We start from the raw sequence: 24,669 nt of genomic DNA on the forward strand, positions 1-24,669 counted from the left end.
AAAATTGTTTACATTTTCAATAATAAATCTCTAAGTATTATTGTCATCATTCAATGGAAACTGTTCATAGTTTGAAGGTGTATTAACAGTCATTATTAAGTGCAACATAAATGATGCTCAGGGCGCCATACAATATTTATTTTAACTCATCTTGCATTTCAATGAAAAACCACACGAGGGGAGCAACGTGTTTAGTTCTGTATGATCAATGAGCTTTTAGGAGCTTCGCAGGTGACTTTTGATAAATGACGCCTTGCCCATTATGAGGAAAAACTAAAACAAACAAATAAATCTCAAGACTCAACACAGCGAGTGCGGCGCATTATCCGTCTGTGTGAAGAGAGGACGGAGGAGACGTCGGCCCCTCCTGGCTCACCGTCAATGATTCTCTTAACCCTCCAGATGCGCAGCGAGATAATGAGGCCGATGGCGTCCCAGGGGCTGCTGGGGCCGTTGGCCACTGTGGAGGCCACCATGGGGGCCAAAGAGAGAACGATGACAGCTCCATCAAACACCTGCAACAAAAAAAAAAAAAAAAAAAAAGAGGCAACCCTTGAGTTATAACACCTGCAGAAAAAGAAGCCATCGATTTACTTCTCGTGGGACACATGAGAGCTCACCTCTACTTTGTTCTCAATGTAATCCCATATCCCCAGCACCACAATCCTGAACACCGTCTGAGAGCAGCAACGAGACAGAAAAAAAAATTGAAACATGTGGAGTAACTGTAGATGTTAAACCCCACACTAAGCATAGTTTAATTCATGCATTTTCTTAATTTCTCCAATTTACCAGACACAGTTTCACGTAACACAAGCAAAGCTATAGTATTTCATGTCTACTGCAGCTTTGCTCCTTTTCTGCAACCTGAAAAGCCCTTTTAAAAGTTTACATTAGAGCAGCACGAACTTCCCTTTGTGCCAAAATCATAAGAAAGTCCTGACTGCTTACATTCATTGGGAACCTGGCAAAACATGTGTCAGTGTTTTTATAACTTTAACATGAACTGCAGCTATAATAGAACTGTTTAAATAATCTCAATCTCTGTCTGTCATTGTCCGCATACCTCAGTGTGTCCGTTCTTCTTGAGCTCACACTCCTGTCATCACGCTGCCTTGTCTGCTCACTAACCATGGCATTTTGGCTGCAGATGCATACACACAGTACCTTGCACGCCCCCTCGGACTTTTTTGCAGTTTGTCATGTTACAAGTACAAACTTTAATAAGATGTGTTGGAATTTTATCAGATCAACACAAGGCGATGGATATTTGTGAAGTGGAAGGAAAATAATACTATAGTTTTGAGTTTATGTTTTTGCAAATTAAGATCTAGAAATCACTGCATACCTCACATATTCCCCATTCAGTTCACCATATATGGCAAATGGAGAAAAGAGCAGCTTTACCCTCTGATAGAAGGTACTTCACCTATATCCTCCCCTACATCTCTTCGTATAAGCTCTGAGGCATTAAGTTTGCTTGAGTGTGTTGCAACGTGCAATGGGGGAAGTGAGAGCTCACTAACGCCCGTGTGTGTGTGCTGATGTTGACACGAATGCAGAGATATGCAAGAAGAGCTTTTCAGGTACCAACTTTTCCAGGACCTTAATTCCGTGCGTAGTTCTTGTGCAAACGTTCTAAGCACTAGTTTGTGTTTATCTAACACAAAAGAGAAATGAAAAAGACATATGAATATATGCTGACGTACAACGTGGCTGTCATTATAGACGTGAACCAACATCACAACGACTTAATAAAGACATAAGAGCTTAGCACAGACATGCAACCACGTCTTCAGCTCTTTTGTTTTCACAATGCAAAACAGTTGGGTATCTGTAGGTGACTCTATTTTAATATCACCGTTTTACAGTAAAAATAATGTATTCAGTTTCACTAACAGAAATGTAGCTGATTTTTTTTTGTTTTCACTCTTCTTTCGGTGAATACGGTCTACGGAATATGGTGTAAATCTATCAGGTAAAAACTAACAGTGACGACAGCAACTTAAACCGATCCATTCAAGTGTTTGTAACATGCTTTGTAAATGAAGAGAGTTCACACGCAGACATATGGGACCTCATAGCAGAAGCTTAAGCCTTGAAAGTCAAGTGTAAGAAATGAAAATGAACGTGTGTAAAGAAAGCGATAATCAATAAAGAACATCTGAGGTGTTGGAAAGGAGCGGCACGGAAAGCTCCATCTGCACTTTAAACCGTCTTTGCTGCGGATCAATCAAATAACCTGTGCAACGGCAGAGACACGAGCGCTCTGGAAATTCAGTCTTCTTTATGCGAATTTCTTTCTTTTTTTTTTTTTTATCAGATCAGAGTACAAAAATGTGTTTGTGCAGTTTGTGCTGGGCATTTCAAAGCTGTTCCCAGTATTGTGCTGAGAACCTGCTGGTGCATTTCATTGGAGCAAGATACTGCACAGCGCAGCATTAATCGTCAGGTCGCTCGCTGCACTGGCTGTAAGTGAGATTGCCATTGTGTTGAGCGGGAGAGGACTCACCTCGGTGAAGAACACAGAGAGGATAGCCAGGCTGATCCAGTGGATGATGCTGGCAAACTGGGGTGCGTTATTAACTGGGGGGCATAAAACACAGTAGCCTATTATTTAAAAAAGACAGAGGGGCACATGAGCTAAACATATAGGCGACGCATTTCACTGCATCGAACATCAAGTGAAAAATACCAGCACGTATGCATCTCCAGATTGAAGCCTGAGGCAGGCACCATGCACGTGCATTCACCACATACTGTACACGCACGCGCCTGCATCTTCCCCTCTATTCATCAGGCTACTTGCGGACGGCATCAAACTGCGCTCGGCTATCAGCAGAGACATTTGTCTTCACGCGCCACATCTCCCTCCATCTGTCTTTGTTTGCTGTGTTCAGTGATCTGTCCTATCAGCCTATTCATCTTCCTCCCAAGTCCTTCCCGCAATCGCACAAGTAGCAGAGTCTGCATTGCTTGATTTCTTGGTCTGTCTTCCTTCTCACGTTTGTCTCTCTTGGTAATTTAACTGGTCAGTCACTCAGTTAGTCCGCTGGGAACACATTTTTTGGGAAATCGCCGGAGGAAAATGGTCTGTCAGCGTGTGAGCCCTGCGGACATAAAGCAGGGAATCCACTCAGACCTTTACCTCATGGGATGAGAGTGAGTCTTAAAGTACAATGAAATTTTGTATGTAGGAGCTTAGGATTGTTTTTCTTTTTTTTATTTGTTGTAGACTTTAGAGTTGTTCATAAATTCAAGTTGTATTTGGCTTCTTACACACTGAATTTGTCTCCCTGTGATTTAATTGTTTATAAGTTATAGTATCGGTGGCTGGAGATGAAATTTATAGTGACATTAGCACAACATAAAAAACAAACTTAGTGTTTTTGCATATCAAATACTTATAACAATGTCATCATTGAAGGTATACTGGAGTAAAGTTGATGATCTATTATATATTTAGAACATTAAATTCAGATTAATAAGAAAAATGCTCCAAGTTAATCACATAATTTTGAAGATGTAAGATATACTGCAGAATTTCAGTTACTCTTACAGCAGTACTGATAAGAAAGTCGATGCTCTTTTTAGTTCAATATTTGCAAACATCAACATTATAACAGTATATTTGAATAAAATTGCCTTCAGTGCTTTTTTAAAAAAATCTTAATGTAGCATTCATGCAACTAAACCTTCATGCTAATGATGGCATGATGAACCTGCCCCTTTGTCTTGTGTGTTAGATCTGTGCTTTGACCCAGTGCCTTTGAATAACAATCAGTAAACAGTTGTGCTGAGCAGACCACTTTCCTGTCCCTCCAAGGGCGTGTTGCCTTCAGTCTACACTGTTAATAATGAACAGAACACACCAACTTCATCAATATTACATCCTCAAAACCGCACTCGCCGTCCCCTCCGACGTCACCGCGGCCACGTCATCTTGGTAAGCATCACTCACACTGCAGTAGCTTGATGTCAATGAGCAACTCCACTGTCAGCAGCAGCACCACCAGGATGACACAGGCCACCAGGAAACAGTTGAAACCTGCTGACAGCAGGCAGACCTGCCACAGTGCCGCCCGCCGTCCACAGCAAGGCTTCAGCCAGTTGGACCTGGGAGGAGGGGGAGACAGGGCGATGTGGAAGAGATTAATAATATTTGAGCAACATCAAAAAGTGGCATCTGTCAAACGCAAAGACATGCAAAGAGATAAGATATGCATGTAGGAAAGGTGCATGACCTTTACATACGTCAATGTGTATTTTTTCCCCCTCAGTTGATATAATTTCTTTGTATGTATGTTTTTCAATTTAAATAGAAATATTTTTAAAAGTTATATTTGATAAATTAGTTTTATGACAAGACTCCTTTGTCAGATTTAAAGTACCTTTAAAAATTACAACCTTGAAATAGGTCTCTAACATACTAGTCATTAAGCTCCCATTGTGAGTTTAAATGTTCTTTAATTGGTTTGATGTAATATCCTGATGTTAAATGTATTTTTGTTAACTGTAAGCCGGCAGTATTTAATAAAAAAAAATGTTGTGTTTCACATGCTGTACTGCTAGAATGAAAAATAAAAACACCTTGCAAAGGAGTTTTAAATGGAAAGGTGTGTGTGTGTGTGTGTGTGTCTTTTTTGCTTGGTTTCCTTTCAAAATATAAATTCTCACAAAAAAAAATGTCACTATCAGTTGTCACCTAAAAGCAATGTCTGTCTGAGGATAAATGGAGTAAAATAAAAAAATAAAATAAAAAAGCTCCTCTTTTCTGCATCAGCTTCGGCTGAAACAGGCAAAGAAACGAACAGCCAGTTGTAACCAGACAGGAAGGAGTAAAAGGGATGAAAATGGCATAACAGAGGAAAATGCACAGAGTTTTTCACACAAGAAACAGAAGATATTAAAAACAGAGATAAATCTATCATAAAAAAGAAAGGGGAAAAAAAAACTCACAGAATTTGTTAAAAAAAAATTATTTATAGTTTACACTGAAACTCAACCAGAATAAACTTTTGGTCACAAATAAAATATCTCAAAGGAAACAGTCCTTTTTGGATCTTTTTCTAATTATGGAGCTATAAGGTAAAAAAAAATAAATAAAAATCAAGCAGCATGATGAATCCTGTCTATTAATTTGTGACAATCAAAACTCTGTGATCCGGGCTTTCCCAAATGTTTAAAGGGACAGTAAGTAACCTTACTGTATGTAAACTTTTGACTTTGAAGGAAATCTAATCTATCTATCTATCTATCTATCTATCTATCTATCTATCTATCTATCTATCTATCTATCTATCTATCTATCTATCTATCTATCTATCTATCTATCNTATCTATCTATCTATCTATCTATCTATCTATCTATCTATCTATCTATCTATCTATCTATCTATCTATCTATCTATCTATCTATCTATCTATCTATGGGAACATTTGATAGAAAACTTACTCCTATCAGCTTTACAATCATAAAAATATATGTTTTCTTTAAGTGGAGAAGAAGGAGAGGATACATGTACTTTATGACTGGAGTCATTTTGCTATTAACAGATCTAAACAGTCTATTGATCCTAAACCAAGGTCATCAGAGCAGCTGGAGTTTGACCATGCCGTTGGTCCGTGCCAAGAAATCAAGCAGTGCACTCAGCCCTCCGTAGCAACCGTCTCTAGCTGCCAGTCCCTGCAAATTAGAGCCCAGCACCAGGGGCGACAAAGAGGCAGTGAAGGGTAATGGTTCCTTCCCATGTGCAAACGTACTCTAAGGGAAAAATGTCAAGAAAATATTTATTCATTAAGATATTTCATGCAGTAACAGAACATTTGTGGGAGAACTGTTAAAAGATGGAATGAGCAGCAAAGGAAACCCAGGCTACGATCTGAAAAGCACAATTTCACTCATACTGTGTGAAATCGTAATTCATTCAGACCTTTCCCAAAAGGCTGGCAGAAAAAGGTATTAATTTAATAAACCTGTAAAGAAAAACCCTGACTGGAAGCAGAGTAAATGGCATTGATGGATTACTCCAAGCTCAGAAACTTAATTTTAGGCAAATCTCTTTAAACCTTGAACACCGAAGACCTGAAGTATTTATGAAGAAGAGGGATTGCTTTAGCGGTGGAGCAAGGCAAACAGAGGAAAAAAAATAAAAAAATCACCAGTTCAGGGTCAAATCTGGGTCATTTTATACAGGCTCCCCCTCACAGCCCGCTCACGCACAAATGCAAGGAACACAGATGCACGCTCTGTGTGCAGATAGATGAAATCTGCGGGGAGGCGCGCACCGTGCGCGGTTCATGAAGCCATCAGCTGAGCAGCTCATGCAGAGAAAACGCACCGAGGGACGATCGAAGCACGTCCAGCAGCAGCAGAGTGGGGGGATTAGATCACGAGACTGATCAATAGTAACCTGCGATGGAAGTGATGGCTTGCTGTAAATGATGCCGGCTGCAGAAAAGCCGCTCTGGCTGCACAAAAACGGACAAAGACGCAGAGCAGGACAACTGGCACAGGCAGAGATGGGTCTGGCTGCTCTGTTGGAGCCCCGTTTGCACAGACCTGACAGAGTTTTTTCTGCTTTTACCAGCTCAGTTATACTCATCCTATCACACGGAGTGTCTCTTTCATTACATTGTCTCTAGCAATTAAGGCACAACAAAATACGGGGTAAACCTGTGAAGCAGTGACAAGTTGAAATGAAATTAGAGAAGAAAGGGTTTGTTTTTGTGTGAACTTTTTGGTGGAGAGACTGAGCAGGAGAAAGAATCAGATTAATGACAATCTATTAAGTTCTCTACGCCGATTATAAAAACACAAGTTAATATGTACAAATGCAATCAAAGAGTGAGAAGGCACACAATAGGGAAAATATTGCATTGTTTATCTTGATTTCAATAAACAGTTGGAAATGTTTCCAAACCTCAAAACTGATTTACATTTTTTTTTTTACCTTTCTTGGTCTTCTTACTTAAATGTTTCCAATCATCAGAAAATAAAATATTAAAAAAAATGTTTTTACACCGAGTCCATTTATCAAGGGAAAACATCCAAACCAACGTGTAGAAATATAACTGCCTTGTTGGTTTAATCCTGAATTAAGTGTGATTAATTCAATTCAATTCAAATTCTAAAATACTTTATTGATCTCAGAGGGAAATCAAACATTTTTGTAACTCATTTTGTCCAAGATTTTCAAAGAGTTGTTGTAGATGCTGGACAGGAACATCAACGTCATTCAACATCAGTCTCACAGCCAAACATGGTGGTGGCAGAGTGATGATGTGGCTCTGCTTTGCTGCTTCAGGTCCTGCTGTAAAATCAGGCAAACGTAAACTCTGCTTTCCAGCCGGAAATCCTGAAAGAGAATATCTACTAGCTAGTGACCTTGAGTCTTCCTGCAGGATAATATGAAGCACACAGCTAAGTCCAGTTCTGAATGGTTCAAAACAAACATAAAAATGTTTTGCAATAGATAAGTCAAACTCTGGGCTTACATTTGTTTGAGATACTGTGGTATGACGTAAAACAGGGAGCTCATGCTTGGAAAGGTGCTGCCGCCAAAGGCAACACAACCAGTTTTCAGATTTACTGAGTGACTGTTTTGTCAGAGAGGATTTGTTTGGTTTGAATAACTAAACCTCCTTTCTACGTCAACTCACCATTAAAAGCTCCTTTTCATATTTTGCTAATATGACTTCTGTGAGACAATCCGACGTATGCAAGTGTGACTACCAAAGAACTAAAAATAAATACTCCTTTTCCACTGAATTATACTTTAAACTTGATTAGTCTCAGAGTCTCCGCTCTAATTCAGGTGCTTTACATTTTTCTTAAATATACGAACATTGGGACAGTCTTTAATAGACAACTTTAGCCAAAAACACTTAAGAAAAGATCCTTCTTGACTCAAGTTTTCCCGTCTCCTTTCAGTCCCCCTCCCCCAGTTCTGATAACTATGGATCCCTGTGGTTCCTTGAGTATAAACTTCAACCAATTCACACCAATCTGCTGAACTCAGCAGGCTCGGGCAGAGGAAAATGGGCCACAACTGTGAGCCTGCAGGCTGCTGAACAGCACAGGCTGGGATAGTTTGTCTCCTTCAGACTGCTCAAGCAGTCCTATACCGTACCTTACTTTTAATTTTGAGGAGACATTTTAACTATCGAGCCATCTGTCTACATTTGAATACTCCTCCCTGTTCTTAAGAAAGGGACAAGTGATTTGGGGCCAAACTATTAGGCAATCTTTATCCTGTTAAGCTTAATATTTCCTTTTCCGTGTAACCAGAGCTGAAAAAATGTCTTCTATCACAGCCAAGATAAGCAAATACACCCAGAAGGAATTCTAGCTCATGATAAAGTGTGATGAATGAACTTATTAAAGTAATCAATTGAAAGTTTTGAAGATTGACTTTCTTGCTGCTATAAACCTCCTGCAGCTTCATGTACTGGGGAAATAAAAGTCATTGTAAATTATCACAGCCAAAAAGAAGAGAACGACTGAGAACGACGGATCCCAAACAAGTTTGGGATCCGGCATGGCGCCCATCGTCCCTCTACTCCTGTTCAGCACAATAGCAGCACTCCAGTGGTTTCTAATTACAACAAGGAGTGATTGCTTAAACTGCCCATCTTAGAACAGAGGACGACCTAAAACAGGAAAGTCAGTGACTGATTTTACAAGAGAAATGAGCTACAGTTACTAAACGGAGACAAACAGGAGTTACACCCACAGCCTAGCAGACAAGTTGGCGCTGATGCATGCTTTTTTTTTCCCCCACTAGGACTTTGCTCTCGTCCTGAGAAGCAAACCCATAGTTTGCATATTTGTGAGTATTAAAAAAACATCAAAGCTGACAGTGAAATGTCGTCTGTTGCGTTACGCACAATGCCAGGCAGGAGTGACAATTTGATGAAGGAGCCTTGTGGTTGTTTGAAAAAGAGTCTTTTTAGACGTCCATCAGACACACAACAGGTACAGTAAAGGATCTGGTTCCAAAAGCTAAAGATTCTGTTGCCAGATTCTGGCAAGATTACTGATGGTTGTTTTTGAACAATTGTTACATATCCTCTGGCCTGACGTATTCTGTGGTACAGTGCCTTCCAAAAATGTTAAAACCCAAATTCCGAAGATTGCTGACCTTTAATCTGAGGCGTGCCTTTGCAGCTCCCAGGATTGGGGAGTTTTCATCATTTTCCCATTCAGCTTGCAATCAATCTTGAAGTAATGCGTTTTGAAGAAAACCCTCCCCACAGCATTATACTGCTGCTACCAACATGTGCTACTATCAGGATAGTTGATTTTGGGCAAAAGGTTTTTTCACATCAGAAGGCTTAGGAAGAATAAAACCTTTTGCAAGGAACCATAGGTAGCTGCCAGAAAATTAGAAGAAAAGTTTATTGACTTAATGACATTTGTGGAACATCATATCTGTATAAGTTGCAACTTCTGACTCCAGAACATAAAAGGTTTTTATCCAAACCAATTATCAATTATCAAAAGAAATCAGTTTTGATCTATTTCAGGTCTTTGAATAACACTGAAGAGGACGATCATCTTAGCTAATCTTCTGTTGCCCTGTCCATTCCTTCTTTTCAGTAACAGTTTGTGTCAAAATGCCAACATATGTAAGGCAGTTATTTTTAACGAGAACTGCTGCAAAGTTGGTGAAGGGTCCAAATAACACAACTGAGCAATTTAATTCATATCAGTATCATAATTATATAAATATTAGACAATCTACTTTTCAAAGATAGGTTATCATTGAGTTATTAATGTTGGAATTTAGAAAAGATCTATCAATTTCATCACAAATGTAAAAATGCAAAAAAAAAACAACAAACAAACAGAAAAGATACCAGAAGGATAACACAGTGGAGAGTTGAAGAAAAAAAAAAAGACAAACAGTTTGGCAAAATTCCTACAAAGACGACACCATCTGTAAGCTGCCTCAGTCGCACACCAAGTCAACAACTTGCCCACGTCCCGTAGCAATGTCTGCTCACATAAATAATTCCTGCATTATGCACAAAGTGACAAAAGCTCTCTAGGTTATAATGGTGCGCTCCTGGTACTGCTGCCCCACTTCACACTCATGAACTCTGCTCTGTGAGTGATATTTGGTTACATTACACTTAGTTAGTATTTTTCTATATCCATCACCCATCAACTTTAAAATCACAACATTTTTAAGTCACATTGTTTCTTATCATGTCACATATGCTGGAGCATCCAGAAACTGTTTTAATGTGAGGAAATGAGGCGTATTTTGTAAGACATCAAAACCTGTCAAGTGTTTGATGTGTCACTTACGATGCGCATGTTTTTTTTGTTTTTTTTTTGCAGTTCAAAAAACTTTAGAGTCTATGAGTGCCCCCAAGTGGCTAAACAATTATTAGCAAAATAAATCAGAAAGCAAGTTGCTCAAAGCATCCAAAGGAAAATAATTCCTCATAATTACAGACAGCTGGTTTGCCTTTTGTCGCATTAGATTAAGATTAGCTGAGTGTTACTCTCATCTAGTGTTCAGAAAATTCGAATCAGCCATTATATATATGTGTATATATATTTTTATATTATTTTATTTGTATCCACGTTATCAGTGCCTTATTCACCACATATCACCCATGGATGGCTCCTTTTAAAAGCTTGCACAACAATGTTTTTCGAGGATAGATGTACATTAACACAGTGGTTTATCTTGCTTTTTTCTTCTAATATATAAAGCAAAAATAATAGCTCAAAAAACCAATGAACTTTGAAACTGAATGGTCTCACTTAATTTAATGACTGCTGCAAACAATATTTTGCTTACTTTTGGCAGAAATTATAAATGAGACAGAATTAAGAGTGAAAAGATTGCACAATGTCAAATAGAAAGAGATTTGAGCCCATGATTTAGGCAAGCAGTCGCACAGAACGCTGCAAGTAAAGTAAACTATAAAAACGGAACGTAAATTGTAGATAGTGACCATAATTTTTCACATCACCCCAAGTCCGGATCTCAGCAAATAAAGCATGAGCTTTTAGGTCAGGACGCAGTGGCAAACATAACTCTATGGAATGCGCAGGAAAACGCAACAGCGATTGACAGATTGAAATCATGCAGCATGCAACACATTCCTTCATTGTGTCATTCTTAGGATGTCACACAGCTTAGTCATGAAGGTATCCGGTGGTTCGTCTGATAAATGAGAGCATGAAACTATGATGACAAGGAGTTTTGGAATGCCTGTGACCGGATAATCAGGAATTTCATTACCAAAGTTCATTGACGTACTGTAACACATGGACATTGTTGTCCTTAAAAACTTCATAGCCCTCTATAATTACAGCAAGAATATATATTTTTTTCATTTAGAAACCAATGCAGATATTCACTTTATATAAAGCAGCAAAGCTATAAATCTAAATAAGATGCGAGGGCAAAATTAAGTTCACCTCACGACCCAGAAGCTTGTCTGTATCAGCGGATCACATTGTTGTGGAGGAATTTTGGACCAATGTTGATCAGTTAATAAAGGGCTTTCCATCAGCAGCACCTGGCTGCTTCTTTACATTTTCAGTCCCATAGAAGCCAGTTCAGTTTGGCTTCATTTTTCTTTAATAATTACAATGTGGAATTTTACTTATTTATGTCTTAGCTCACCTGAGGTAATGTTAGATCGTTCCAGAGCCTTGGAGAGACCAAAAGATTTGAATAATGTCCTGTTACAAAACCTCTCGAGACGGAAAGTCCACCTAACCAGACAGACTTGGCCGGAAAACTATTTATCAGAAAAAGAGCTAAGGGCAAAGACACTTAGCCTGTTGAAGTTCAAAGCCTAAAGAGACAACTGCAGACTTGCAGTTGGAGCAACAGAAATGCAACTGCAATCTACAGTGTTGACTCGGGGAGTTTAATACAAATACAAGCCACATTTTTCCAAAGGTGTGTAGAGTAGAGACTAAAACTTGTGGTGCGGTGACTTGGGAGAGGCTGTACATGCAAGAAACTCCTCATTCAAGAAAACTATTCACTTATTCTTGAGGAATAAAACTCCTCAAGAACGAACACTTCACTTATTCCTCAAGAATAAGTGAAGTGCAGTAAAACTACTAATAGTACCTTGTTTTCTAATGGTTACTTCAATTATATGTAATTAGTCACTAACCAACAAAATTTGATATATATGTAGGTGCATCCACTTTACAATTATTTACCACATAAAATACGTTAAAGTGGGTTGTAATGTGACAAAATCTAAAAAAAGTATCAATGTCTTTGAATAGTTTTGGAAAGCACAATGACCTTTATGCTTATAGTCAAGGAAGAGACGTGCAGTTTTCCATTGCACACTGCTAAATCCCGCAGGGGCCATAAGTTTCACATAGTGTTACACCAAAGCTCTCACTGGGACGATAATTTGCAGAGCTGTCGGATTGTTCCCTTTGGTTCACCATTGCTAAGGACGTGTGTTTTCTATTCAATATGTGAGCAAGACAGTGATCTGAATGAGACAGAGGCTGGAAGTGGGTGTTTTGGGCAGGACCCATCTGTCCCTTGCCTTCGTCCCACAGAGCCTCCAGCCTCAACTGGGCCAAACAGGCAGAGTCCAGTCGGCCATCGGCTGACCATGTTCGTGCACCAGGGGCCTCAACGGCGAGATGCCGAATGCTCTAATTAAGCTTATGCTGTTTGTCTACTTTTCTGCATGGATGCCAACATCACAGCATGCCAGGAGGGCTGTGAGTCATGCTTCCTGACTGGAAAGCCACAGACACTTGCTTCCAGGGGTGCTTAGGGAGGGGTGTATCCTGTCCCGCAGAATGCTGGGCAGCATGGCATTATGGCATTATGGCGAGAACAAAACAACACAAGGCCAGAACAAGAAGGCCTTATGGGCAGAGAGCGCACCACCACAAGGTTCTGACATTTCAGGATGGCCGTGGTGCTAACAACACCTTTTGTTTTCCGCCGGTTATCGAAATTGCAAACACAAACCTGTGCGGAGGAGAGAAATTGCCGTGTCATTAAGCTACAACGAACACATCAGTGGAGAAAATGCCCATTTAACATGGTGACACTAATGCATTTATTTTCAGTTATCATCATCTTACAGACTTTATTGTAAAATGAGGCATGATTCAACATGGCAGGTATAATTACAAAATGCAAATATGAGCAATGGGGAGAAGAACAGCAGAGCTTTTCACCGGCAGGGTAGATTACAGATTGCAGTAATTGCAATTCTGCCATAATTAGAAATGGAGCGCTTTGACACAAAGAGCAGACATGGTGGCTCACACACAATATCTCTGATATCTTCTTAACAATGGAGCAAATACCCAGAACATTAATCAATACGTAATTGCATTTCTAGTATTTTTACGTCTATCAAACTACTTATGTATTATTATCATGTCACTAACTTGTTTGCAGCTCTTTGATATCCAAGTTATGCGGAAAACTAAGACACTCCGTTGAATGTTCTGGTTTGTGTTAAGAAATACGGTAACACTAGTTTAAATCCCTCGTCAGGCTCATAAGCTGTGGCAATATTCTTATAATTTTTCTCCCAATGTGATACACATTTGGAAGCCAATGTGTGAGAGATTTTCTCACATGACAAAATGATTAAAAAACGTGTGGTGCTCTGTGTAGTTTCAGAAGCCATCGCGTTTAAGGGATTTACACCTCAGTATAACAATGGTGAAATTAGTGTTTCAGGTTTAACATTATATACACAATACGTGGCTTTACGAAAATAAATACACTCGAATCCGATTCCTACCCATCTCTGTTGTCCTCTTCGTCAGGGTTGGAGATGAGCTGGGATCCAGCCAGAGATATGTCCAGGGCCGCCAAAGGCAAGTCTCTGTAGGTGAAGTTGACCAGCTGGACTGGAGCCATGCACTGGTTGTCCTCCTCCACCTGCTGGGAGATGACCTCCAGATCCGAGGCTCCACCCTGGGGAGGAGCTCTGTGACACAGAAGATAGACCACAACCAAAGCAACAGTACAGTTAGGGTGCTGAATGAGTCATTTTGCATGTTTTAGTTGATTAAAGATGAACTCAAACATTTTGTATTTAGGTTTTCAACATGTCCATACCATGACATATTCAAGGGTCTTTGTGTATGTAAATTTTTAGAGCATACTTCAAGTTTTATTTTTGTTTGTTTGTTTTAAATGTGGCTTAATTTGTGTTGAATAAATAATGACATGATAGTATTTGCTGTGGGTTTGGTTTTCTAAAAATCAATCGTCATTTTGCAGGTATAGTTTTAACGTTAAACCCCTATAATTGCAAGTGGGTGTACTCCTCTATTTACTACTGTATAAATGTTGTTAATGCAGACTTTCCAAATCCAAGTTCTACAAAATACATAAAAATAAACTCCAAACATTCACCAGATAAATACTGATGATCAATGGAGACTTGTTTGTGGGACACATACAGCGAAAACATTTGCCCAGAAGGCAATGATAATCTAACATACATGATTAAATGCCAAAATGCTATGAAGACAAGTATTTCAATTGAAGATTCAGTCATTCAGCATGACTGAATCTTCACTGCACCATTGTCAAACAGTCACACTAACTGGACAGCTTACATTAATTGACCAAAGCCGATAAATGGCGTTGCACTTCTCTCGTGTTCAGAATTGTATTTTCGTTTTTAGCTTCATCTTCTTTGAGATGCAAGCTAAATTTGGCAGAACCCGGCAAAGTATCGTTGTCTTCCACTGAACTAGAGTACATAGAGAGGACTGCAGTCCGAGTGGCTCAGCCAATAGCGGGCAAGGATAAGTCACCCTGGAACAGGAGACACACATTGCTTGGCAGCAATCCCAGAGCAGCCAGCGTGGGGACATCAATAACTGGAGTACTTATCAGTGGAGGAAGGCATTGATTACAAGACGGAGAACAAAAGCCAAAAGGGGTTGGTGAATTTTGCAACCTCTGTGATAGAGGTGAAGCAGAGGAGGAAACAACTGGTTAGAAGATGATCACTGAGCAGACTGGAAAGGAGCATTCGCAACATGGCAAATCAGAAATATTTGCTTCTCAAACTTAGCTTATTGTTTAGCCCTCGCAACATGAAATGCCGGAGCCGTTTTCTTGTCGCCTCTTTTGTAATGCCAGTGGAGCTATAATTGCATTTTTCAGCTCGAGGGTCAAACATGAACACGGCACAAAATGTGCCTTTGCATCCCAATTTTATCCATGGAGCTGGCACCTCTGACAAGCTGCAACAAGGACACTAATCATTTATGACAGACACAAACTGTTTAGTGCATCAATATCACATTTTTAGACAGTCGTGGAGGAGGCCAGGAGCAATTGTGTGCGGAGCCCAGGATAAGATGGCTAATTGCCATCCCGAGGTGGGAGCAGGCGCTTCCCATCTGAAGACATTGTGAAGCAGTCTGCTCAAGGCTAGGCTGTTTTCAGAAAAAAAAAAAAAATGCTACAGCAGTGAATGACACAAGAAACAAAAAAGGAGAGCGTGGACGGCTTCAGGGACAGGGTGTACAAACTATATGCCTGAGCACCTTATGCAAGAGGTCCTAATTACAAACCTAAAACACATTAAATGATCCTGTTGTTACAGCCATGTCAGAAATGTCCTCATTTATGACTTGTGGTGTCCCCAAAAATAAAGTGATTCATTTGTTATTCTAGAATGTTTTTGTTTTGTGGCAAAAGCACAAATGATTACATAAAGATTAACAACTAAATTTAACTCAATGTTGCAGCAGTTTATCCTAACGTAGCAGGATGCATGACTAATATACTTAATCTGCAGGGGACTTTCTGTGACCGAAGAAACTAATATAATTTTTTAAAAAAGACAAAGAAAAACAAACTGCACAAATCTAGGCTGCATCCAAATATAAAAATCTTAAGTATTCATGTATATGAAATGTAAACCTTTATTTCTTCTTGTTAGAAATATCTGAAACCCCTGAGAAAAGAGAAAAACACAACCATGTTTTTTTTCTTTTTGAAAATACTGAATTCAGTGAACAGTTTATATTAGCATGGAAATTTACATAACCAGCTTAAGAAATAATCATGCATTGATAAATTTTATGTTAAATAAAATGTGAACACAGAAATTGAAAAACCGCTCGTTTTATGGGAATATCGTCCTTATCTCTTTGTGTCACAAAGCAACGTCTAGTTACTGTCGAAGCTATCATCGTGAGCTCTGGAAATGAAAGAGAGCGCTTTAAGAGTGACGAAGTGCTAGATTTGCTGTGCTGTGAAAAGATATATTTGGCCCCTCTTACATATTTCTTAAATTTTTTGCATTATTGGCACATTTAAATATCTCAGGCCATTAAACAACTTTTAATATCAAAGATAATGTATAAAAAAAAAACATGCTAACTATCTGTGCCATAACCAACAAGTCTGTGTTGCCCACTTGGCCACTTGTTGCACAACACTGACAATCTCATACAAAACGGTTTGCATTTGTAATTAGAACATTGTTGGTAGCTTCTCATATAGACTAAAAGTACCATACACATTACATTTAAATATTCTATATTTTTTGACAATGGGAAACAAGGAAAATCGTTACCAACAATTTATTTGTGTGGCTATTGGCTAATTTATTTTTTGGCTTCTGTGAGGTGCTGCCATCAGTTATGTAAATGGCCCTATATTTAAATTAGTTGAATTATTGTACATTTTATTTCACTGTAACTGTAAACCGTTTCTTTTTTTTTTTGGAGTGGAAGGTGATGGCGAGGGAGGAAGGAATGTGAATTAACCAACTCAAACTAATTTCATTGAGAAGAATGATGCATGATTTAATTTCTTATCCCTCCCCCAAAGAAAATAGTTAAGTGTATTTATATTCAGTTCCTTTTACACTAATAATTATGAATAAAACTGCCAACTGCCTTCAAGAATTACAAAATTATCAAATAAAGTCCACCCATGTGTAATTTAATAGAGCACATCCAGCTATTCTTTGAAGGTCACAGAGGTTTGTTAAAGAAATATAAGACACAAATAGCACAAGTAAGACCACAATGCACAGCAGACAGGTTAGGATAAAGTTGTGAAGAGATTTAAAGCAGACCTAGTCTATAAAACAATGTCCCAAGCTTTGAACATCTCACCCAGCACTGTTTAATCCATCACTGAACAAATGAAGAGTGTGTCATGCAATTGCGAACCTATACCAAGACATAGCTGTTCACTTAAACTCACAGGCCTTGCAAGGAGAGCATTTATCAAGGAGCTGCAGAGATCTTCAGCTCAGGGACAATAAATCTGGCAATAAGACAATCCTGGTTGTTCACTTCACAAATGTACTAAAGAGTGGCAAGAAGAAAGCAATTGGCAACCGTTGGAGTCGACGTCAAAACAGATTTCTGACACTTTAAAGCAACTGTGTTTGTAAAATGTTAAATAAGGTTTCATGCAAGACCTTAAAACTTTTCATACCACTATCAGTATTTTATTAAATGTTTATTTACATCCGATGTTAGTAGCCATTTGTGACCATTGAGTCTTTAGTGGTTGTTCACAAGTAAGACTTAGTTGGTCTGAACTCCATTATCAACACCTTTTGATAAAGACGGGCCCGTTCAGTGTGACCCGGTGGAATAGCTATCTATTGCAAAAGTGAAAAGGTGCAATATCAGCATTTTTTTTTTTTTAGCATTTCTTGCAAATATTATCATTTTTAAACAGTCATATCATTAGAGACAGTTTATCTTGCTTGGTATGCCGTTCTGTTTGCAAAATGTGCTTCACTAAATATTTTGAGTACAGACCTCAGACCAATAATGCAAACAAATATCAGCTTCTACATAAATACTCGTTGAATGCAAAATTGATTATGGAATAAAATGTTTATATATATATATATAAGGAAATATATACTTCCTTTTATATTTTAAGGAAGTATTCTAAAATAGCATTGCATGAACCACAATGACCTTTGGAGATTGGAATTGTGTTAAGACAGCAAAAACAAAACAAAACAAAAAAAAAACTTTGGAACTCAGATTAGCATCTGGCTCAACTGTTCAATCCTAATTTCCGTTTTCTAACGTAAGATTGCAGATAATTCGGCAAAATTAAAGTATTCTGTTACAAAGCAGATGCTATTGATGCATGCATCTGGTGGGAAGTCATTTCCACAAGGCTGGGCACATTAGTATCCTGTACTTACTGTCATCCAAAGGTGTAGAACAGGCTATGGGACATATTTTAAATAAACTAAGGGGCTCAGATTATGTACACACATACTTTCTGCTCACTGGAGAATGTGGAGGAATGATAATCTGTGTCACTGAGGAATGTGTTGCAGCACCATGAGGGCTTGACAACACATCCGATAAAAAAACCCAATCATATTAGTCTTGCTTGTTTACAGGCTTATTTGACAATCAGTTCAAGCGAAACACAAGTAAATACTTAACATTGCGTCTTTAAGGCAATGTCCCAATTAAAGAGATGGCATAATAGATTTGTAAGATTGTTTTTCCCCACCACCACCACCTCACCTTGTTCTTTGCTGTGAATTCTTTTCACGATGCAGGTACCTTGAGCTTGTGAAGCACACATGACTTCTCAGTCTAAAGTTGCTTTTTAAACTTTAAGTATCACTCACCAGTCAGTTTTCAAACTGTAATCTTACATTTTCATAAAATGTGGTGTTTTATATTTAGAAGTAACATTCATAGCTGAGCAAAGTTGCCATTTCAAATTCATTAGTAAAAGTATGGCAATTTTCAATTCACTTTGTGCATCGGCTTTGTACAGTAATGTTTCAAAAACATTTGAGTTTGGTTTTGGTTTTTAAATCAGACAACCTCATTTTATTATTATTGATAACAAAAGTAAATAAAAAATGTGCTTTTCGAGTTATTTCATTTAATAAGGAAAATAATTTCTCCAAACAAACTGGCACAGTCTGGAAAGGTAACGACCCTGTGTTAAATTATAACTCACTGTGTCACTTTTATGTTTTCATTTAAGTCACCTAAAGGCTAGCAGCTCTGTAGGATCCCCACATAACTCACACTGAACCTGAATAACAACATGACGAAGACTAAAAGATCTCCAAAGTAACACATCGTGCCCCGGTCTAAAGAGATGCAGCAGGTCTCTATGGTGTGTTTTTTTGCTTAAAATTACACATAGAAAAATATAATGTACTAAAAAAATTTATTTTACTCCATGGCAATTTGCAGAAATTGTTCTTTCACTACTAACAGCGTTCTGTTCATTGACGTTTGGAAAAGGATGTGCTGTCCTGATTTCTTTGCTTGCGGCGCTAAACCAAAATATGTGAAAAATCCAGATCTTAGATGAAAGCTTCTTGGTAGCACACAAAAGACTACAGAGTCTGTTTGACTTGCGTCACAGTCACCAATTCATTTCCAGGCCACTTCAACGAGAATCGTGCCAACATTTCAGCCCACTGGCTGAGCATGCTCTGATGAAGGCCAGTGGGATGAAATGCGTGGTTTTCTCTGGAGAGATCGGTTAATGCGACCCTGAAGTCCTGTGTGGTTTATATCGAGAAGCCGTCTCCTATCTTGGTCACTTCCTGTCGTTTCCATGCAAATGTTTTGTCTCAGCCTCGGCTTTATAAACCAACTATTAAATAATCAAAAGCAGCGACAAAATGCTGGTGGGAAGCTTGAGACAAAAGACCCGATTGGCTCCAAGCAGCATCCTGCACTTTGCAGAAGATGCAGCTGACTGAACACACTTTGCATTCACCTCTCACTCTGCTCCACACTACTCCACTTCGCTTCCTCCAACTCAGCTCCCTCCCCCTTCCTCCTTCCCCGGCCCTAACCTCCCTATAATAAGAATGCGGGGCTTGTCGGAGGGACCACACACACACACAGAGTAATTATTAATAAGAGAAGATGACATGTGAACATCCCTCCTGAATGGTAAGCGAAGCTGGCACAGGTCTGCTGCGCTCGCACTCTCAAAAGAGCTTTCCCAGAGATTCCTACTCATGTGAAGGTCAATAAAAAGTAGAAATCTCATTCTACTAATCTCAGTATTAATGTTACATTCACCTGGATTGCTTAAAACTTAATACTTTGCCACGTTTTGTACTTACTGGGTATTGCTCATGTCTTGTTGCTGCTAATATGTCTTCTTTAAATGAAGCCAGGAGCTAAATCCACCACTGCAGAGATCTGGTCAGGGCCATATCTACAGATAAAAGACATGCAAAAGTACAACAACAAAAATTAGAAAACAACAATAACCACAAATGTAATCTTCTTATGCAGGGTATAATTACAGTCAGCGTCATGAAACATAAAGCTGAAAGAGACAAAAATTTATGAACAATAATCAATGAAATACCAGTGTCAGTTTTGAAAGATGCCTTACCTGAACTGTGGCTTTAGGTGTTTTTCAACTATTTTCCTTGGAAGCACTAAATTGTAATTGATTTTAAATCTCGTCCAATATATACGATCCGCTCTGTGGATCGAGGGCTCAGGAACTTCACACCCCTTGCATAGTAAGTGCAGAGGGATGCTTGCTCTTTGTTCCCCCTCACACAGAGAGCCATTTACATCCGACTGCTCAGTGAAAGTCGGCCCAGCTCTTAAACAGACACGGAAAGTTACAGGTGCATCGCAGTTTTTTGAATATTATTGGAAAATCTGACGTTATAGTTCTTCATTTCAAAAAGAGAAACTTCTGAACAGCTGTGGTAAAGATACAATGCAGGGTTTTTTTTTAAAAAAAGAAGAACCAAATAAAGTTTAAAATCTTTGTAACAGGTTTTATTTCCATACATCTAAATGTATTATTCAGAAGTAAAGCAGTCTGCATTATTCTTTACAACCAAAACGTAAAGCAGTAACTGAAATATTGTTGAAGGTACAGCTTTCCAGTTAATCATCCATCCATCCATCCATTTTCGTACACCCTTGTCCCTCAGTGGGGTCCGGAGGGTTGCTGGTGCCCATCTCCAGCTGGCGTACCGGGCGAGAGGCGGGGAACACCCTGGACAGGTCGCCAGTCTGTCGCAGTCCAGTTAATCACTGAACTAATATTTAGTTGTACAACCAGTGTTTCTGAAAACTACTTCTATATGTTGCAAGGAGAAGAACAACTCCTGGAACATGTGAACTGGTATTGGAACCCAAAGTCACTGGACTATATTTACACTGCTTGTTATTTTCTCATAAGCAGCACTTTTGATCTGACCCCACATTGGGCAGTCCACAGCTAATGAAAGCCTCAAATTTCCATCCATCCATCCATCCATCCATCCATTTTCTTTCACCCTTGTCCCTAAGTGGGGTCGGGAGGGTTGCTGGTGCCCATCTCCAGCTAACGTTCCGGGCGAGAGGCGGGGAGCCTCAAATTTATTTATGAATTTTTTTTATTATTATTAATTGAATATTGCTTAGAGCCACTAAAACAGATTTTAAACATTAAGTATTTTAAGGCCATTTATAGCTTCCAAGTCAACACTTGACAGTTGCCCATCAACACTCCCACAATAACCGCAAAAGGTCACTGCTAAAATAGCTGGCTGTTTTTAGAACGGAGTATAAATGAAGGTTTAGTGGAAGAATAAAGTGTGATGGAAAAGGTGCACGAATTAAACCAATTCAGGAATTGGGTAGTTGCGTGAGTCAGGGCTGCAAAAGTCATCACGCATGGAGGGCATGGGCTACAGCTGTCACATTTCTTTTGTGTTAAGTCACACATGAACCAAACACAATGTCAGAAGCACCCTAAGCGGGTGGAAGGAGGAAAAGAAAAACAAAAAAAACCTTACATTCATTGAACAAAAGTTTTTTCATGTCAAATAAATGTAACATTTGAGCTGGACATTAATGTCTGCAAAAGACACAGAATTGTGTAAGTCCTGTGTGAAGTTTCCACACTCTGTCAGGATTTGATTTAATCGGCTGGTTTTGGCACAATGTGTTTGATCAAGTCTACAATTATTGCAGGGAAGCTTTAGAGCACATCATGCTTTACTTTGCTAAAAAGAAATAACTATATAGAGATGCTACTTTCCAATTAGTCTTAACATTCTGTATCTTAGAGAAACAATAATTTCTGGGTTTTTATTAGCTTTAAGACATAATCAACAAAATAAACAAAAACTATGTTAGTGGATAGTGACGCTCATAGCTTCTGTTTGGAGCGAACAATGGGGATAAATTAACATTTTAATGATATTGTAATTTACTGAAATACACATGTGCATACAGACAATAGTGCTTAAATATAACCTAATAACGTCAGATAATCATCTTGGTTTAATATGAATATGATTCCGTGGTAATGTTTGAAACTCAGGCTACCCTTTAAACACTCTTTGTCAGCATTCACAGCCGGAGAAGCATAGCAGATTAAATGCTGCTCAGGAGAAATCAACGCAGGTCATTCAAGGGTTGAGAGTGTTTGTTTCACTGCAGCGCTCCAAAAATATGGACTTTGGAAAGAAAAGAAAAGAAAAAAACTAACAAAAACAACAACAACATAAAAAAAAACAGATGATCTGGAGACGACACGTGTTCAAAGTCAAACAGGTGAACACTTTTAGTGATTGTTACACTGTAGAGGTGACCAAAAGGAAAAGTGACAAACAGGGATCGAATTTCCCAATCAGCATCTTGAGTTGACCCTTGTTCCAATAAGTGCTGCAGCCAATAGCGTGTGCGCTTCCCGAGTGAAGGAGGTCATCCACAAAGGCACTCATTTTACTAGGCTGTTTCATTTCGTGTAACAATCACTCTGGGCTATTTTTGGCCACTCTCTCGGCATTTAACGTAACAAGGAGGCAATTCCAATCATTTCCCTTCAGCTCTATAAACAGTTATGAGGCTGTTAACATTTCCATTCTGCGCTTTGCTTAAATTCTCATTTATGGTGCAACCAACACACACACACACACACATACAAAAAACCCATTAATTAACTTTACGCTTTAAATAAAAACACACTGACCTCTTGAGTATATTCTACATGGTCCCTTCTCCATTGACCACACAGCAGTGATGGTGATATCCCTTCCTTAACCGATTATTATTATTATTATTATTATTGTAATGATGATGATGATGATGATGGTGGTGATCGGTGTGACTGAAGCTCGGATCTTCCTGTGTGTAGGCAGCGATTAGGCTTAAATCTGCGTCGACTGCGCACACGTATCGCTTCTTCTCAGAGGATAGAGAACACCTCCTCTGGGTTGGAAGCACCATCCTTTAGCGGAGACGACGAGGCTTTCACCGGATCAGTAGATGCATAATGTGCTTGCAGGGCTTCCCCCACAATCACACCAGGGACTCCATGTGCCTGATGATGATGAGGATGATGATAATAATAATAATAATAATAACAAGAGCTGCTCGACGGGGAGCTGTCCAGGTGCTGAAAACGGGATGCCAGCGGTTACAGATGTGCGGTGGGAGAAGCCAGCGCAAAGGAGACTGGACACAGTTTTCATTAAGAAGCGCAAAATGCAGTCGGTCGAGTCATAAATGTAGTCCATGATAAAGACACGGAGACGGCATTCTGTACGTCCCCGTTTCTGTGCCACTCTGGAAGCGTCGACGTAGGAAAGCGCTCTCGCTTCGCTTTACCTCCCCAGTTCCTCGCGATAACAACCCATCCGCACGGAAAAAGACAAATGCACAATATTCAGGTACTTTAAAGGCTTCCGTGGCGGCAGTCAGTGTGTTAAACGCGGTCTATGAGTTTGCAGTGTCGCCGTTCGCATTTCTCAAACAATTTATCACATGACCTTACATGATAATAAAAAGGTCAGGTCATGTTATGAAGGCTGGTAATAAAGAATACATATGTGTATGTTTTTTTTTTTGGAGGGGAGGGGGGGGTTATCTCTATATCAGGTTTACACATATAGTGGCTAAAATATGTGCAAAACTGGATGAAAAACATCTTTCAACATCTATTTTTCTATTTTTCAGTCTCACCACAGATTCTCCTTTGGATCTGGACCAGGACCAGGCCGCTGTAACACATGAACATGTTTTAATCTGAGCCATCCCATTTTATCTCTGGCTGTATATTTTAGTTATGTTGTCCTGCAGGACATCCACTCCAGTCTCACCAGGTTTCTAACAGGATTGTGTTGTGTTTTGCTCAGTCTGTCTTCCAGTTCACTCTGTCCCACTTCCCTGACTCTGCTGAGGAAAAGCGTCTTCTCACCACGATGCTGCCAGTTGGTTTCAAAGCTCAATATTGCTCTCATCTGACCAGAGTTCCTTCTTCATGTGTTTCATGGGACCCCTATTTGGTTTGTGGCAAACTGCGAATGGGACTTTTTTTTTTTTTTTTTTTTTTAAGTAATTGCTTCTGTCTGGCCGCTCTGCCACAAAGTTCAGATTTGTAACATGCACACTTCTCCCATTTCTAATGGGAGTCTTTGCAGCTCATCTGGCCTTAATTGAAGAATGCCAAGAAGAAAGCTATTTCTGGAAGAAAGCCAGCGGACATGTAGTTCGCCAGGAGTTATGAGGCGGAAACCACAAACATGTGGATAAACTTGCTGTGCGCAGACGAGACGAAAGGTTTTCGCCTACATCCACAATGCTGAATGACAGAAAACTAACAATGAATATTTCCTTCAACACATCACCTCCATCGTGAAGTATGGTAGTGGCATCATCATGCTGTGACA

General features: G+C 39.2%; 1 protein-coding gene across 2 annotated transcripts in view; it reads right to left on the minus strand.

Annotated features, from left to right (window-relative positions):
* The window catches only part of tmem266 (transmembrane protein 266), a 32,080-nt gene extending 7,753 nt beyond the window's left edge, over positions 1-24,327 (minus strand). Inside the window, exons 1-7 of one of the 2 annotated variants that reach the window (XM_008412292.2) lie at positions 22,971-24,327; positions 20,104-20,198; positions 13,777-13,965; positions 3,962-4,116; positions 2,513-2,586; positions 621-677; positions 377-515 (exon numbers count right to left, since the gene is read on the minus strand). In XM_008412292.2, the coding sequence (XP_008410514.1) occupies positions 377-515; positions 621-677; positions 2,513-2,586; positions 3,962-4,116; positions 13,777-13,965; positions 20,104-20,117 (628 nt within the window). In that variant the 5' untranslated portion in view covers positions 20,118-20,198; positions 22,971-24,327. Of the gene's footprint in view, positions 1-376; positions 516-620; positions 678-2,512; positions 2,587-3,961; positions 4,117-13,776; positions 13,966-20,103; positions 20,199-20,381; positions 20,470-22,970 lie in introns of those variants that run through there. The other variant, XM_008412293.2, reaches the window with a different exon arrangement.
* Between the last annotated feature and the right edge of the window lie 342 nt (positions 24,328-24,669).

Source organism: Poecilia reticulata, linkage group LG6, assembly GCF_000633615.1.
Source record: "Poecilia reticulata strain Guanapo linkage group LG6, Guppy_female_1.0+MT, whole genome shotgun sequence".
Taxonomy (NCBI): domain Eukaryota; kingdom Metazoa; phylum Chordata; class Actinopteri; order Cyprinodontiformes; family Poeciliidae; genus Poecilia; species Poecilia reticulata.